General features: G+C 40.0%; 1 protein-coding gene across 3 annotated transcripts in view; it reads left to right on the plus strand.

Annotated features, from left to right (window-relative positions):
• The first annotated feature begins 11 nt into the window (after positions 1–11).
• The window catches only part of c3h2orf42 (chromosome 3 C2orf42 homolog), a 32,087-nt gene continuing 13,178 nt past the window's right edge, over positions 12–18,920 (plus strand). Inside the window, exons 1-5 of one of the 3 annotated variants that reach the window (XM_067437852.1) lie at positions 12–139; positions 3,436–4,470; positions 14,070–14,183; positions 16,697–16,813; positions 16,991–17,095. In XM_067437852.1, the coding sequence (XP_067293953.1) occupies positions 3,450–4,470; positions 14,070–14,183; positions 16,697–16,813; positions 16,991–17,095 (1,357 nt within the window). In that variant the 5' untranslated portion in view covers positions 12–139; positions 3,436–3,449. The remainder of the gene's footprint in view (positions 140–3,435; positions 4,471–14,069; positions 14,184–16,696; positions 16,814–16,990; positions 17,096–18,920) is intronic. The other 2 variants (XM_067437853.1, XM_067437854.1) reach the window with 2 other exon arrangements.

Raw genomic sequence — 18,920 nt, forward strand, 5'->3', positions numbered from 1 at the left:
TTGTGGCCAATCGGAAAGCTCGTTACAGCCGTAGCAAAGAGTCTGTATGTAAGGAGGAATGGCGACGGTTCCTGAGGCTCTGAAGTGAAATCCTCCGTGGAATCTGACCACTGAGCGCATGGAAAGCGCCGCTGTAGAGGTTGGCCGTCTCCCATCATCATTTACTACATTGCATTCATTCACTACCACACAGCTAATGTTAAACTCGATGTCATTTCAATGCGTTGGTAATCTGTACTGTATAATTGCAGCAACATGTCAACATTTTAATGCCATTTGTGCAAATGTAGTTCCGCAATAATGTGGACGATTTGGAAGACATATTTTAAGAAGGTTTAATGTGTTTTTTTGTCTTTATTTACATTTTCTCTGAACTGTGTACTGAAAACTACTTAAATATTTTATTCTACTAAGATCCTACCTGAGGGGTCATTTAATAAGTTTTATTTATGCATTCGTTATATAGGCTTTTAGATTAACCAAAAAAGTAGGCTACTATGGTTTTCTGGACATTCTGGGGTTTTAGATGGGCCATACTAACAAGATCTTTTGAACATGGTATTCTTATAAGTACCATGAATTCCATTATATTTGATGTTAGCCCTTCCATGGCCATTTGATACTATAATTGTACAGAGCATATTTCTATCCTTCATTCAGTAATTTTGCACAAGTCCCTAATCAAAATTCCCCATACTGTTATGTTTTGTAAATTATGTGAATTGTTACCTAGAGTCTAGAAAGTTGATGATTTCTAGCTTCATTGCTGAAATGATAGAAGACATTTGCAAATGTGGTTTCAACAATGTATCGAAGGTAAACATCCACCTCATTCAGCTGTCTTAGAAAGTATCCTGTTACTATTTAGATGTGAGAAACAACTTCAAAGGATTTGGTGTGTGAGTTATCTGTCCGAATGAATCAAACTGAATCAAAAACCATTTCAAACCATTACATGGAATATGGTTAACTCCATCAGACATGGATTTATTAGTAATGTTTTACTGGGACAGCAATTATTTCACTGGGGTTTGTGGTCCAGAAAAAAAAATGATCTAACGATTCCACTGCACTATATCTTAGGCCTATAGACTGACATTGAGAGCAGTGGCACCAGTGCCTAGCCTAGAAATATAGATGCACCCTAGCGGTAGCAAATCTAATTTGCAGCCAGGGTCTAGCAACTGTCCGTAAACTTACAAGCTGGAAAAAACTAAACTCTTGTCAGGCCATTTGCATCGTGTATAGAGTCGGTGGGTGGGCTTAACAAAGTTGCCGTGGTTCTGCATGCTACTTGAAAACAAAGCTGGTGAACAGCGGTCTTTCGAATTGGCTTTGGCCGTGACTCTGGAAGACTTGTTAAGCTTTTCTTTGAGAAAAGAACGAAGAACGGCACTGAAGTCATTCTTAAGAAAGGAAGATGTGTTCAGAGTTTTGCCGACTGGATTTGGCAAAAGTTTAATCAACTAGCTTTGCTTCACCTTCTTCGTTGCTATGGTTGGTTGTAGCGCTATCCAGTTGCGTGCAGAGGGAATTCGAAAGATAACCATTTATCCCGCCCCTCCGAATGAGTCCTGCCAATGGTGTGTTTCCAAATCCAACATTTTTATGTTGGTCTGGCTTGTCAGGCTAACCAGTTACACTAATAAAAAGATAAAAATGTAGCATAAAATTATTTCTTCTAATGGTGCACTAACACCTGATTTGGAGGGAAATGTATCATAAAGTTAATTTAATCATACAATTACTATTGTTTTGCATTGTTATGTATAAAAATTATATAATGAGAATGTACAACATGAATCCATTTTCCAAACCGTGTTTTTATCTTACCCTGAATCATTATGGTACACTTATAATAAGTATTTATATTGGGACTATTTCAGGCTAGACTGGTGGGTACCACTGCGGAGGAGCACAGTCCATACGTGACTGGCCATAGACATAAACAGAGAGTGTGCAGAAACCACTAGAGTGCAGAAAGTTACGGACTGCAGCTTTAACATTAACATGTTTGTTTAATGGAAGTTTAACAGTGAAGCACTGAGCTTGATTTGATATGCAGATAAAATTACATTTTATTAACAACAGCAATCTGCAAAAAAAAAAAGGAAGGCTTATAAAAGGAACACCCTTTATGTTTTCTGGGTAATTCAGAAAAGTGTCTTCCTACTTTTTAGTACTTACTAGTTTCAGTCGATCGCCTTCTGTATTCAATTCATGGAAAAGTGTAACCTGACAAGCCAGACCCACATCAAGATGTTTTTGTCTGGAAACTCACCATAGACAGGGCTCAATCCGAGGGGCGGGATAAACGGTTGTCTTTCAAACTCCCTCTGCACGCGACAGGATAGCGCTACACCAACCAGAGCAACGAAGGTGAAACAGAGCTTGATGATAGATTAAACATTCACCGTATCCGGTCAGCAAAACTCCGAACACATCTTCCCTTTTTAAGAATGACTTCAGTGCCGTTCTTTGTTCTTTTCTCAGAGAAAAGCTTAACTCCAAGTCTTCCAGAGTCGCGGTCAGAGCTGATTTGAAAGACCGCCGCTGTTCGCCAGTTTCTGTGTTTACTAAGCATGCAAACGAAACTCGTCCCTCATCATTATGGCCCCGCCCACCGACTCTATACACGATGTGATTGGTCCGGCAAGAGTTAGGCGATTACAACTCAGAAGGGTATTGAGAGTTGCTAGACGACACTTGCGGGCAGATTAAATTTGCTGCCGCTAGGGTGCATCTAGATTTCTAGGCTAGGAAAAGTGTTGAAAGTGCCTCTGCAGTTCAAAAGGCTTACACTACCAGGTACGCTCGTCAGATGTAGCGTAAGCATCTTGAACTGCGAGAAGGCACTTTCAACACTTTTCCACAGAAGGCGATCGGCTGGAACTTTACTTTATAAAGTTTCTTACACAAACGCATCAATTTCGCAAGGCTTCGTTTGATCTGACATCTATGGTTTATGAAAGAGAATTCTGCCTCTGAACGCTCCCCTCTACATCTTGCCGTAGCGATACTACTAATTCTGTGGTTAATTCAAATGCTTTCTCACTGGATATCCCAGCTCTGTGTAGTAACCGCGTCGCGTGTTCGAGATCGGCCCATGTAAGAGCTTGCGCTGCGCTGTCTTTTATTGCTCCGAGCTGATAAACGGTCCAAGTTTCGCAGCTCAAACGAGTAACATGGCTCTGTTCCACTTTCGTTTCATTTGCCATTTTATGTTTCTATGTTTCTCATATGTAACATAAATGGCAGCTCTTATCAGTTTGGGCATCCTTGTCTAACAAAATTTAGTTGTACCAGCAGGAAAAAAAGCAAAATTCTATAATTTGTCTGAAGCCCTGTTGTAACATTACAGTTCTTAAAAAGTATTTTGTTTACGGCTCCCCACTAGTTCATGAAAATTAAAATTTTCCTCTGTCACTGTTTCAGTGTATGTGCTAACAATGGATGGTCCTCTGGTAAATTCTGGAATACCGCTGTCGACACAAACAGTGGTTTCTCCTGTCATTCAAACCTCTGGTAACTCAAGCGGGAAACCTCGGGACAAGCAGAAGACTCCTTCTTTCTTGTCCAACTTGGGCAAGGCTACCTTAAGAGGCATCCGCAAGTGCCCTCAGTGTGGTGTTTACAATGGCACTCGCGGTCTCAGCTGCAAGAACAAGACCTGTGGAACAATCTTCAGGGATAGGGACCATGGGACAGGACGTTTCAAGAAAGGGGTGTCGGAAGTGGTTCAAGTTGTGATGGACAGTGGAGGTGGCAGAGCTGGAGGGCAGGTGTTCTCTGTGCGTCAACGGGGACGTGGCTCCGAACAGCTAGGCTTTGTTGAGTTAGTCCTCACGGATACAGCCATTACTACTGCAGATGGAACCTTGCTGACCCGTGTCAACCTTGGTCGTTGTTACATGCCCTCTTGCCAGCAGCACGAAAGCGAGTCGACAGTTGAAGGTTCCCATCAGCAAGTGTCGCAAACATCCAAAAGTCCCTGTAATCATGTAAAGCAAGCAATGGAGTGTCAGACCCAAGCAACACCTCTTCCACTCAAGAGCTCTGTGCTGGAGGCCCTGGTGGCAACTTCCCAGGCCAAGGAAGAGTTGTGGAGGCTGGCTACAGAGACACCAGGACCCTTAGTTCAGAGGGTCTCTAAAGGTACCCTAATAGTTAAGTGCCAGCCATGTGAAGCCCACCCTCTGGGACTGCTTCATTTGACGGTAGGCTTATCTAGTGTTAAAGAGAAGACTGAGGGTGCTGCTCCCTTTCACTGTGCATGCTACACACCCAATGCCAAGGGGGATTTGGGGACAAGAAGTGGGGGTCACCCTAATGTCAAAGAACGAGAAAAAAATGTCAATGAGCACAGTCTGCTTGAACGTTGCCTGCACTTCTATGCCTGCGTTTGTGCCTTCACGAGTGATGAGAAACTTGCCAGTGAGTTTTCAGCTTTCCTCAACTACAACATGAATGGTAAGTAAACCATTTAGCTCAGGGTGTCAAATCGTGCTCCTGGAGGGCCAATTTAGTTTAGAGTTTAGCTTCAACCTGCTCCAACACACTTGCCTGGAAGTTTCTAGTAATTTTAAGGGTATGTTTATGCAATGATGTAATAACTTTTTTTTAAAAAGTTAAAAAAAAGTTTTTCTTTTGCATTTTTCGTGTACAGATGACAACATTGTCAAAACGATCCCTATTCACATGGATCTGCGAAAATAATTAAAAACACTATGCATGCCAGGCCAGTAGTTGGCGAGGTCACGTTGTAAATAAAAACCTAGACTGAACACGGAACGTGCATGCGCATGACGTCAGTTTTTACAGAGTTAATAATTGTATAATTTTCAAACACTTTCACTTTGAAAACTTGTTTTCAAATGTTTGCATTTGTAGGCCCCCGAAACGCAATTGTTTTGTAACTGAAACAGCCAAAATGGATAAAAAGTTTTCTGTTTTTAGTGGAAAACGTCATTGTGTGAACAGCTCCTAAGATATTGATAGCCCCTAAAGCCTAGTTCACACTGCCCGATTTTTGCCCTGATTTTGACTCGCCGACGGGTTTTGCGAAATCGCCGACAAATGCCCGAGATCATAGGCAAATCGGTGCTCGTGCACGCGAGTGACAATCACGCAGTGTGAATAATCAAAGACACAATCAGAGAGAATCGCAGACGAGCCGCCGACGCCGGTGAGATATTTGGCATGCTAAATATCTGGACCTGTCTGCGATTCAAACTCCTGCTGTGTGAACTGCGTTCTGACTGAAAATTACATCGCCGATGACCGACAACCAATGAAAGCGTGAGATACAGGGCAGCAGGAGGTTCAGGGAGGAGTTATAGAGCAGAATATCAGAATTTTAATAGATATATTTACAATTCTATCAAACAGAAACAAAGCCCAAACATTTGCACATCCAGCCGCAGCAGGAGCGCATTACAAAATTATTTATTTACCTCAAACTGTCTTTGCAGAACACAATCCTTGCTCCCTCCAACAATTTCTTCCGCCATAATCTTTTTTCTTTTTCTCCACAAATCAGCGCACATACAATTTGAAGCAAACTTTGTGAGTTTATCATTTTTAATAACTATTCCAGACATGCCACCCTTTAGTCCATGGGTCTCCAAACTCGGCCCTGGAGGGCTGCTGACTGTCCTACTGAGTTTAGCTCCAACCCCAATTAAACACACTTAAACCAGCTAATCAGTGTCTTACTAGGTCCTTGTAATGGTGCATTCAAGTCATGTCGTAAAGATTGTATTTGATCGCCACCACAAAGTCGTGAATACCAGTGTGAAGTCTTCTTTAAACCCCAATCTGTACGAGTTAAGCTTGGAACATACTCTGCAAGAACAAAGACATTTGTTCGTTTTCTCGAAGCGGCAAGAACAAAGTTCGTTCTGGCCAGTGCATTCATACTTCACGAGGTGCCGATCATCTGTGTTTCTCCGCATTAACCACACCCACTTTAAATGTGTGACCAATCACACAATAGTTCTCGGACACCGGTAGAAAAAAGTTCTGCCCAGGTGATGTGTCAAGAACAAGCTGCGAGAACTCCCAAACCAGGGCTGCGAGAACAAAATGACGTCATTTTGTTCTCGTAGCCCTGGGAGCGAGAACTTTCTTCTCTGTTCTTGCAGAGTATGTTGCAGCCTTTAGGGGCGTGTGAGAAACATGGAGGAATCAATGGATGCAATGTTTGTGGTTGAATATAACGGGTTTTAGAAGTAATGCTGACAGGCTTTGTCATTTACAACAAAGTAAGCTAGTTTTGTAATAAAACAATTAGCCTAATATGTAACAATATCATTCACAGCGGCTTCATAGATTAATTAAAACATAAAAGATTAAAACACACGATGCACATTCTTTGTTCTTCCTTTTCTATAAGAAGAGTTAACAAACCTTGCTGTATTTTCATGAAATTCATTAAAAGAAGGAACACCGCCATCTTGCTACGACCAAAGAGACTTGAACGCACACAATGTCGTAAACGTGACTTCTCACCTTGTAAATGCAAACATCCCAGGAGGACTTGAATGCAGGAGGTCCGAGTTTGGAGACCCCTGTTTTCAACACACACTTGCTCATTGGCGCATCTTCCAGCTGGTGGTGCCATAGGTGACCGCATAGTTGGCTAATGCCTAGAAAAGGCATAGCACAAGTTCGCAACAAATTGCACAAGCCACCTCAGTTTGGGTCTGACCTCCCTAAAGAAGGCTTGTTTCCCCCCCTGAAGGACATCAAAATAAGATGTAAGGTAGGTCTTAGAAAGTAGTCTTTTAATAAATACTTGTAATATGAATCTTTACTTGTAATAATATAGATAGATTTCTATAGCTTTGACTGATTTTAAGTTGTAATTTTGGCCTCCCCTCAAATGAGGCACAACATTGACATTACCCATGCAGTTGAGTTAAATATGTTAGAATAACCTATTTTTTATGCATTTATGAAATTAATGGAGCAGGAAGTTTCTAAAATGCACATGCACAGTGTATGTTGGATGAATATATGAAATTAACCGTTTGCTGAAATATTAACAACATTAACGACAGCAAAATAAGTGTTCGGTTTATGCGTTAATCAGATGCTCCTGAAAATTGTATTTGTTTCTATAGCAACAGTTTAGGCACATTTTATTTCAGAATCCTCATCGGTCTAATTGATTTTTATTAAATGAAATAGTTATATAATTATGAACTAAAATGATCTAACTATTGACAAGAGTATATTCATAAAACAGTAACCATGACAAATATGTAAAAAGGTATTCTTTACTTCATGATACCTCATTTAGAATGTAATGCGTTACATGTACAAATGACAATGTGTACAAATTTTGTTGTAAAGTGTTAAGCCTCATTGACACACCCAGCGACTTTTTTGCTGTATGTCGCTAGTCAGTGTACTGTGATATGCTGGACATTCCCAGTAGTTGTCACTCTTGAAATTTGCATTAATTTGCATAAAGTTGAAATTTCTTAAAGGGTAAGTTCACCCAAAAATTAAAAATTCTATCAATAATCACTTGCCCTAATGCCGTTCGACACCCGTAAGTCCTCTGTTCATCTTCTGAACACAAATGAAGATATTTTTGTTGAAATCCGATGGCTCAGAAAGGCTTCCGATGAGCATGTTTACATGCACACCAGTTAGCTGATTACTTACAAATACCAGCTTATTGAAATTACCAGTTTTCCTCATTTACATGCAAACCAGAAAACTGACAACGCAAGTAAACCGCATTACTTAACTTTATTAATAAACCAGGTTATTTCCTTGTAGTGACGTCAAAATAATAATAACAATATCTGACTCGGAGTATTATGTAATGTCAGTTGTGATGTTAAATGAAGCATACTCCGTGTCAGCTGGAGATTCACAGCTCATATTATCCCTCATGCAGTTCCAGATGCAGCGTTTTTACTCAACCTCTTCAACTCCTACTGCATGAGAAGAGAACACATCTTTACAATTTTGTGGGTCTTAAAAGTCTGTCCGTTTGTGATATATGTCCTTAAATCATGCAAAACACTAGCTCGCTCTGTCTAGATGCGTTTAAATCTGCTTGAAGTTTGCGTTTTTGTCACCTATCTCACATGCACACTTCAATAATCCAACTGAAAGCAGGTTAATGCGTTTACATGCAGTGCGAAATTGGGGTAAGAGGCAAAAAACTACCTGTCCCGAACGGTTTCGGAGCTTTCGCCGTTTATGACCTTAATCCGATAAAAGAAAACAGGTTTCCGCGTTTACATGACCATGTTCATTGTCATTAGGCATAATTTCCTCTCTCAAGACCCATAAAAGGCACTAAAGACGTCATCAATACGCTGATTCATAACAGTTTGAAACTTTGCTTTGAAATCGGCCCATTGCTATAAACGTTATTTAGTTTTTTTTGCACACAAAAACTATTCTTCTCGCTTCATAAAATTATTGTAGAATCATTGGGTGCGTTTACATGCACACCAGTAAGCTGATAACTCAAAATATCAGCTTATTGAAATAATCAGTTTTCCCTGTTTACATGCAAACCAGTAAACTGACAATGGAACCATGTTTACATTACTTTATTAATAAACCAGGTTATTTCCATGTAGTGACGTCAAAAATAATAATGTCCGTATCTGACAATGAGTTTTTCAAATGTTACATCAGTTGTGATTTTAAATAAAGCATGCACCGTACCAGCGGGAGATTCAGGGCTCATATTATCCCTCATCGAGTTCCAGATGCAGCGTTTTGACTGAACCTCTTCTACTTCTGCTGCATGAGAAGAGAACACATCTTTACAATTTTCTGGGTCTTAAAAGAGTCTGCGTTTGTGATACATGTCCTTATTTCATGTTAAACACTATCTCACTCTGTCTGGATGCATTTAAATGTGCTCTTAAGTTTGCGTTTTTGTCACCTATCACACATGCTCACTTCAATAAGCCGACAGAAATGTGTTTACATGCAGCGTGAAATCGAGGTAAGAGGCAACAAATGATCTGTCCCGACCGGTTTATGCTTACGCCGTTTATGACCTTACTCCGATAAAAGAAAACAGGTTACCGCGTTTACATGACCATGTTCATTATCGGCTTATTAGGCATAATCGGCTTAAGAACGTGAATGTAAACGCACCCACTGTAGTGAGATGGACTTGTGCCTTTAGTAGTGCCTTAAGACAATGTCTTTAGTGCCTTTTATGGGTCTTTAGAGAGAAATTACATTGGTGTCAATAAAAGCCTTTCTGAGCCATCGGATTTCAACAAAAATATCTGAACAAAGGTCTTACGGGTGTCGAACGACATTAGGGTAAGTAATTAATGATATATTTTTGGGTGAACTAATTTTTGCGTGTCTTGCATAGCTTGACACTCCTACAGTCTGTTGCCAGCGCTCCATTGAAACGATAGGGATCATGCCGCTTTGTCGCTGCGTGTTGGTGGCGGTGTAAACCGGGCTTTAACATCCTGAAATTCCCTGAAATAGAGCAATCAGTATCCCAATGTGTAGTGAGCCAGGGTACTTACATTAACATAATTGATGTACACAACATGCTGATTTACGACCTAGAAAGCTGACTGACACGCATCCCTTGATTCAGGTGTGTTTGAGTACGATTTGAGCTCAACTCAGCCGGATAGTGGCCCTCCTGGAGCATGATTGGACACCAAGGTTGTCTGCACCTCCATCCACATAAGCTCTCTTCTTAATTCTGGTCCTGTGACCCACCACTTTGCAAATTTTTCTCTTATCTCTAACACATCTTATCATCAGACCATAAGCAGTGTGACAAATAAGACAGAAATACGTATGTGGAGAGCAGTGGATTGCCAGGACTGGAATTGAGAACCACTGACCATAGTCACCCTCCTTTCTGTCTAAGGCAGGGGTGGCATCTGGCATTTGAGATTTACTTTTCTGCGGAGTTCAGCTCCAAACCCTTATAAAACTCACCTGCCTGTTGCTTTCTAGTAATTCTGAAGACACTGCTTAGCTTCTTAACTGTGCAAGAAAGTGGATCTCGAGGGCCAGAGTTGCCCATTCCTGCTCTATGGCAGTTAGCCAGGACTGCTCCTTAAAGGAACACTCCACCGTTTTTTAGAAATAGGGCTTATTCAACTTCTTTCCTGCATTTAGATATGTGGGCAAATGCATTTTTGTCTCAGTGCATTCATTATTTTAGTTTGTCAGCGTCGCTGCTAGCTTAGCTTAGCATAATGAATGGAATCCTATGTTGCCAGCTAGCATTTCCCAAGTAAAAGTGATCCAAAGAACAACACCTAATTACTTCTTGTGGCCTGCCTATTCTCAACGAGTCCAAATAGTGATGCAGATTAAGACTATTAAGTAAAGTTCACAGGAGGAGACTGTGTTACTGATTTTTGCAGCTAACAACATTATCTAATAATGTATACAGAAATATATATTGGACAAATATTTGGTCAGACATTACACTTTTAGTAACTTTGAACTTTGTATTGCTACTTATTAGTACTAATTAGTATAATTTCTTTTGCACAAATCTTATTGCAGTTAAAGGAACTGTATGTAAGAAATGTATTTTATTTCATCATAAAATTACCCTGATATTTCACTAGACATTAAAGGTGCCCTAGAATGAAAAATTGAATTAACCTTGCCAAGAGTTCAGTACATGGACATCACATACAGTGAGTCTCAAACACCATTGCCTCCTCATTCATTTGTAAATCTTGTTTGTGAAAAACAACACGGAAAAACAGACTATTTTCAATATAACGGCAACTGTGACGCAATCGCTGAGATCCTTAATATGTACGCCCCCAACATTGAATGTCAGCCAATGTTCATTGTCAGGTGGAACTGCGAAGTGCGCAGCTGTTGGGAGTTCAGCAGATAAACAAGCGTCACGGGAGGATAGCAAAAACAGCAGCTCTCATAGACACAAATGTCATGTTCCAGGCTGTGCAGGGGACGTGAGGACTTTTCATAGCCTTCCCACAAATAAACAATGTCAACAGTCATCGTTGATGTTTATTTACAATTGGATACCGCAACAAAGTAATTCAAATTTGTTTGTTTGCTCGGCCCATTCACCACGGAGAGTTTTTCTAACCTGGGGCAATATAGCAGGATTCGTTCAGTGTCTGATAATGAAAAAAGGGGCGATTTCAGGGTGGTTTGTGGTGAGAACGTGATCCGACCTCGAACAGAACCAACTGCAAAAGTACTGATCATTTTTGGACTGAACCAGCTGCCGTAGTTGAGCATGTCAAGAGTTAATAATTACTGCACGCCTCCTCTTGAAGTGACGAGCGATCCGCACTCGCTGTCTGCAGTGCATTAGAACGTTGTTTTCACGTTGCATCCGTGCTTCATTATAGAAAGGTATTTGCATACTGTGGTAAATACACACAGTGTAGTAGATTATGGCCAGGGACAAAACCAGCCCGCGCAGTCGTCTCTTCATAGTGTTATTATAGTTTGCTGGCTTTGCCTCTTCTGTTGGAATTTTCCCACACGTAAATTCTGACCAATCGAAAAGCAGTTTAGGAAATACGCCATGGCCAGTGAGTGATGTGGATGTTGTCACGTGCTTGCGTTTTGGATCGTTTCAACTGGTTCGGACCAAAGCAATCAGTGTGGTGTGAAAAGGAACCAAAAAAGCTGAAAAATGCAACAATGTATAATGTTTGCCCTTGGTTCGGACCAAATGAACCGAACTAGAGATGTGAAAGCACCCTCAACCGTATTCCTGCAAAAAGGAAGTAGTGATTTTATCCACTTCTTGACTGTCGAACCCATTTCTGATTAAATTAAACGTTTCTTAGTAAGACAACATTACGATAATATCCCCTGTGTTGTCTAGATCTAACGCAAGATGCTAGTATTGGAAACTCCTATAGCTCACATAACAGTTTATCAAATGACAAAGGTTAACATTATTTCCTGCCAGTGTTTTCATAAAATACAACAGTAGATACGTCTGTTGATCCCTTTTGACGGATTAAAAATCTAAATGAGCCTATATTTCATCATTAACACACAACTCAGAAGCTAACTAACATTACGTTTACTACTACTGTTTAGTTGCTTACAGATCGCTCGCTCGGGCCTTGTACCTAACGTCACCTTCACCATCTGAGTTGAAACGATAGTCATTTGACAAGGCTTCTAGTCAATTTGTTAAATAAATATACATTTTTGAGAACTGAAGTATGATTATTTTGCAGTGTATGAGTAGTAGACAGGACACTGACTATTTTGAGTGGCTTCTACATTACTTTGTTTGGCTAAATAAATCGACTTTTAAATCAGTACTCCACTGTCAAACTGTAACGTTACTGTACATACAACATATTTACGTGTTACCCAGTTCAGTTTGTGATTCAAAGTTAAGAAACTATCATTGTAAAATCATTGCCATGACGGATGGTATAGATATATTAGCTGTCACTGAGCTGCGCAGTGAAACCAATCAGAGCCGAACTCTCCATTAATATTCATGACCCTTCCAAATAAGGCAATAATAGAGCATTACATCCTAGGGACAATTTCTAGGGTTGTAAATGGACCTGTAAAACTGTATCTGGACAATTTTTGACCTTAAATAAGCCACATCCCTCTATTTAGATATTAGAAAACAATTCAACATATTGTTTCAAATCATTCTAGGGCACTATTAAGAAATCATGTTAATTTCACTGACAACAGTAGTCCGGCCAGGATATTGTCATTTAAAAGTCGTTGTTGCAGCCCTCAACTGATATTGATGTTGACATGTGTTTTGGCCTGAAGCTCCGCCCTCCACCTATCTACCAATCATGAAGTCCGTAGTGTTACGGCATCCGGGTTGCCAGCTCTGCTCTAGTTACCACAGCTGCAGCTACAAACTCTCCTGCTGGATCCTGCAGCCTATCTGGCAATCTGTTCTGAAGCGTAAAGTAGAGACAAGCTGGCCGTTGCCATCTTGTGAGTGAGTCATCGCGTATCACTCCCGGATAACAGAAAATGGGCAAAGAAACGGGATGTAGGCGGAGCTTTGGTGATGCAATGACTATAGACGGCGGATAAATGGATAGCCACCTGTCACTCAAAGTAGCCATGCCCTTGATAATGCAGAACTTTAAGGCTTTATATAATGTAAACGAATGAGTTATAAAAAAAAAATCATCCCCCCAGAGTTGTCATGAAGGGCAAAATTAGCCATATAGACCAAAACCACAATTTGTACCAGGCTGTAAACATGTTTTTGTCTGCTGTAAAGTTGGAAATTTTTACATGGGGCTCAATAAGTTTTTGCTCCCTTCTGGAGCTTGTCTCTAGTGGCCAGTCGAGGAATTGCAGTTTACATTACTTCCGTTTTGGCTTCAAGAGAGATCGCAGGAGGTTGCTGCTTGGCAGAAAAAAAACATGTTTACAGCCTGGTACAAATTGTGGTTTTGGTCTATACGGCTAATTTTGACCTTCATGACAACTCTGAGGGGGTTGAATTTTTTTATAACTCATTCGTTTACGTTATATAAAGCCTTAACCTTCTGCATAATTAAGGGCGTGGTTACAGGTGAATAGCCATTTATCTGCCATCTATAGTCATTGCATCACCTAAGATCGCCCACATCCCGCATTTTTGCCCATTTTCTGTTATCCGGGAGTGACAAGCGATGACTCGCTCGCAAAAGATGGCAACGCCCAGCTCGCCCCTACTTTAAGCTTCAGAACGGCTTATCGGAATCCTATGGGTGACATCACGGACACTACGTCCATATTTTTCGAGAGATCGCGGGAGGTTGCCGCTTGGCTGCTCTACAGTCATTTGAAAGGGTTTGCAATACCAGTTTTGACCACAATCTTACATACACTTCCTTTAATTCTGGAATTGCCTTCTCTACATGCAATTCTTCTTTAGGTTTTGGCAAGAATTAGCTATCTTAGAAGAGAGTTTATACTATTCCTGCCAGCATTTGTGTCTAGAGCACATCTGTGATGACTGAATGACTGATAACTTTGAAACAGCTCTATATATAGTGCATTCAGTGTTTTTCTATGCATCAGAGATGACCGTCAGAATTATTGTGTATGTCCAGGACTGCAGGAGAGGGCAGATGCCACAGCACTCGGTATCTCTCAGTCTCAGCAGCACATTGAGCCCTCCATCTCTCATCGTTCAAAGAGACTCAAATTTGTGGAGTCGTCGACGGGTAAGTAAGAGCTCATGGACAAACCCTACAAGACTGTGTGACTGACCTCTAATGGGCCATCAACACACTTACTGCACGAAAGTCCGCATGTTGTCTCATGGACACTGTTGCCAACTACTTTCATTCAAAGTAGCTAAAGTCTGCTTGAAAATGGATAAATGTCACTGGATGACGTGGCATTTTAATGCTGTCATTATGTTGTATTTTCATTCTGCCTAGTGTTGACCTTTTAAATCTATTTACTTTTCTCATGCTCTCTATTCTCGCATACTGTATTTTAAGCAGGCACAATTCAGAATTGAATTGAGAATGACTCCTAAATTCCAATTCAGTTCTTGAATTTGAATTGATGTCAAAAACAGGATGTAGAATTACAATTCGAATTTGAATTAAAGGAAGCAGAATTGAAATTCAAGAAAAATTCAAAGAAATTCATATACATGTCCATCTTTCCATAGCAGCTTCATCTGGACCTGTTGAGAGAATCTTTAGTGTTGCAGGAAAGATCTTCAGAGCAGAACGGTGCAGACTCAGTGATAAAACATTTGAGGATCTATTGAGAATAAGATGCATCAGTGTTGCTCAGGGAGTTCTGCATTGGAATTAATGATAACTGCATTTTTAACAACTGTGTGTTATTTTATTACTTTGAAATTAAAATAACATTGGAACAAAACTAATTAAACAACTTTGAGGGATTAATTTATTTAAATTGTATTTTAGAACAAAATGTATGCAGGGTAGAGGAGTGACACTGTAAAAAAATGAATCATGGGTCTTGTAATTTTCACACAAAAAAACAAAACCAAAATTAAGGTGATAATTAAAAATAGTGTGTATTTTTTCTTGTTGTATAGAAATAAAACCAAGAGATACACTTTCCTAATTTTTTTTAAAGGAGCAATTGTGAGGCTTGAATTGAGGAACCGATTAAGCTGATAAAATTAAGGAAAATAAGATTACTTGTTATTTTAAAAAGAGAATTAGCTCAATTATGCAGTTTTATTTAGAGACACCATTGTTCACAGCATGCTTTGCATATGGCTGGAAATGGAGATTAATATCGAAATGAAGTGTTGTTTAATGTGTTTTTGAGGGAAACATCTGTTAATGTATAATGTTTTATGTTTGACATTGGAAAGAATTTCTGTTATGTTGAAGTTTTGACCATTACCATTGTGCAGAAGAGTAGAGCTTATGTTAGGTTGTGATGTGAATAACGTATTTTTATTTGGAAGAATGTTGCTTTGTTCAATGATCAATAACTTTCCTAATGCTAGTGCAATAACAAGTTTGTTTCTACTTGTTTCAGCATCAAACAGACTATTAATTGAATAACATAACTGAAAGTCAAATATAAACAGGTCATTTTCATTTACTTTAATATATACATATTTTCAAAATCAACTTAAATTAAAAAACCCATTCCACTAATAAGATTTCATCATAAAAAGTACTGAAATATTATGTAATATTGTTACCATATATTTTTTAAAGTAGATACTGTGTAATAATTTTACAGTATAGATGTGTGTAATGAAATTGTGTTATTAAATTACATTACTGAGGTAAAATGTGTAAATCAGTTAGTAACTGTGAGTAACTTGTAACAGTAAGCAATTACATTTCCAAAGTAACCTTCCTAACACTGAATGTATGTGAGATTCAACACATTGTTTCTTTTGGAATTGTCATGAATTTAATTCTACTATTGGTAATTCTACTATTTAACTGTCGTTCCAATTCAAATTCAACTTCCTGTGGGGCGGAGTCAATTCAATTCAAATTCAAATTCCAATTCATGAACTAAATGGAGGCCAATTCTGAAATTCTGAATTTTGCACAAGGCTGATTTTAATACTGGTGAATTCTGAATAAAGCTCTCATTTACACATTTTTCTGTTTTTGACAATGAAATGAGTATGAAATTCTAAAATGCTGATTTATTACAACAACGGCATCTGACAAAATCATCACAGCCATAAAGACAACGGCTGTGCTGTGATTGTGTTTATATTTACGTATAAAGTGATGTCTCGTAGAAAAGTCTGGACATGCCAAAATGTAGGGTGTTCCGTTTTCATTCATTTGATGATTAAGTCAAATGTTTTATATTTCCAAAAGGTGCTAGATATGTTGCTAGGTGTTAAAAAAATAAAAATAAAATAAAAGGGGTGTTGAACTGGAATGGGAAAATGTGTAACTAACCTGAGAGTGCTACATGCATATAAACCATCTACATAAAATTCACCAATATATAATAAAAGCAGGGAGTAGCAGGGAATTTTGTGAATGATGATTGTTCTAATTTTGTGGAAATCTGAGTTTTCTGGTAGTGCAGATTCTTTGTGGGCCTGCCAATGGGGCTCAGAATGAATCCTTCCTGGAGCCTCTTCTTTTCCACCCACTGAAATCTGTTGTTGATTCTGTTCTGCAGTTACTGACCCCCTCTTCTGTAATCTGCTTTCCTCTTTTATTCTTTGGCTTTCTGTACCTGTCACTGTTTCACACAGCTTCCTCTGTGTCCTCTGCATCTCTTCTGGCTGTCAAAGACACTTCTGCTCCCACCCTAAACCAGCGCAAGCCCACCCACAGAAAACACTCCAGTTCTGCTGGAATTAAGAACCCAGGTGCTCCAGATATTTCCTCTTACACTTTTCTTTTTCTTTGACTTTCTTTTTGTTTCTTTTCCAGCACTTTGGCTCTCATTACCCCTTTAAGTTTGCAAATATAAATGACGTACACATGGCTTTCATTATCACAGTTTTTTTTTTTGTGTGTGTTATGTCATCGGGTGAATTAAACAGGAAGCAGTCAGCCGGTGGATGAGACACATGTGTCACTGGGTTTCCAGCAGTGGTTGGCCAGTGTTACTGAGAGGATCCATCAGACGATGCACTTCCAGTTTGATGGTAAGAGATTGTTAGGGCGACTCTCACAAAGCCAATAACACGTCTCTAGGGCATATTTTACCTCAAGATCGAAAAAAGAAGACAATTTCACAAGTTCACACTTGCATATAATCAGATTGAGGAAATGTTATGCGTATTTGGCGTGTTTTCCGAGGGGAGGGCTCTGAGCTCGGAATTTGGCCCGAACCCAGATTACCAGATGAATTGGCTAAAAGTCAAAGATTTACGAAGCAGTTTATTGCGTCCTACTACCCATTGAACGAGGAGCAGCACGATTGGGCAGACGAATGGGGTGAATATGGCTTGAATTACCTGATTGCGAAGGCCCAGGAAGGCGTAGCTTCCGATGAAAGCCGCTTACAGTGTCAGACGGGTGGGCCCTATGGGGCGATGATGAGATACTGAGTTATTTGAACCACCCAAATGAGCAGGCCCATGCAGCTTCCGATGGAAGCAGCTCACAGCGCTGGATGAGTGGGCCTTACCAGCCAACGAACGGGTTGGTGGTGGCTCGAAATGTTTGACTACAAGGGTCAACGCAGCTTCTGATTGGAATTCAATACTCACTGCATCGGAGCCCAGTCTGCGATCGAACAGAGAAAGCATGGTCGGCTTGAGTAGGAATGTAGAGCGAAGTGCAAAAGGGAAAAGGGGCAGTGAAATTAAGCTGTGTGAGCTAGTGTCGCTAGAAGAGATAGTTTGCGCTAGCTTCTGCTGGGACTGCAGATCTCCAGGAAGGGGAAGAGGTTAAAGGGTTAGTTCACCCAAAAATGAAAATGATCTCATTAATTACTTACCCTAATTTAGTTTGACACCCGTAAGACCTCCGTTCATCTTCAGAACACAAATTAAAATATTTTTGTTGAAATCCGATGGCTCAGAAAGGCCTTCATTGACACCAATGTAATTTCTCTCTAAAGACCCATAAAGGCACTGAAGACGTCGTTACAAAGTCCATCTCACTACAGTGATTCTATAATAATTTTATGAAGCAACGAAAATAGGTTTTGTTCACAAAAAAAACAACAACTAAACATTGACTTAGTGATGGGCCGATTTCAAAACAAAGTTTCAAACTGTTATGAATAACGTATTGATTCATGATTCGGATCGCTTGTCAAACTGCCAAACTGCTGAAATCTCGTGACATTAGCGATCCGAATCATAAATCGATGCACTGATTTATAACGTTTGAAACTTTCTTTTGAAATCGGCCCATCACTATATAAGTCGTTATTTAGACAGCCATCGGATTTCAACAAAAATATCTTTGTGTTCCAAAGATGAACAGAGGTTTTACGGGTGTTGAACAACATTAGGCTAAGTAATTATTAACAAAATTGACATTTTTGGGTGACTAACCCTTTAAAAAACGCTGAGGGAAGTACTGATACACCTGGGCCTGCACCACTAGCAGAGGCAGTCTCATGCTAGTGTCTGCTACAGTGGAATGGAAAAAGTAAGAGGTTGCAGGAGGGAAAATGTAAAAGTTGGGAGGCTGGGGGGAAGCCATTGTGCGTATAGCATTTAATGGCGCAACGACTGGAGGAGCTGTGGTAACGGGAAAGGAAGAGCCAAAGAGACTTTACAGCAGCAGAATCTGTGAGCCGTTTGCGGGACGCGGGCGGCGTTGCCCGGCAATATGATATTGGGACTCGACGGGACCTTACACTGTTGGTTTTAGGAGAAGGATTGACAACTGCAGAAAAACATACATGTGAGCACCACAATGCATGCATGTGATGCTGATGCAGGAGTTCTGCTGTAGAACTCGGAAGCGCTGCACTGTGTTTACATGAGTTTTACTTTTTGTGTTTACACAAAA

Source organism: Pseudorasbora parva, chromosome 3 (genome assembly GCF_024679245.1).
Source record: "Pseudorasbora parva isolate DD20220531a chromosome 3, ASM2467924v1, whole genome shotgun sequence".
Taxonomy (NCBI): Eukaryota; Metazoa; Chordata; class Actinopteri; order Cypriniformes; family Gobionidae; genus Pseudorasbora; species Pseudorasbora parva.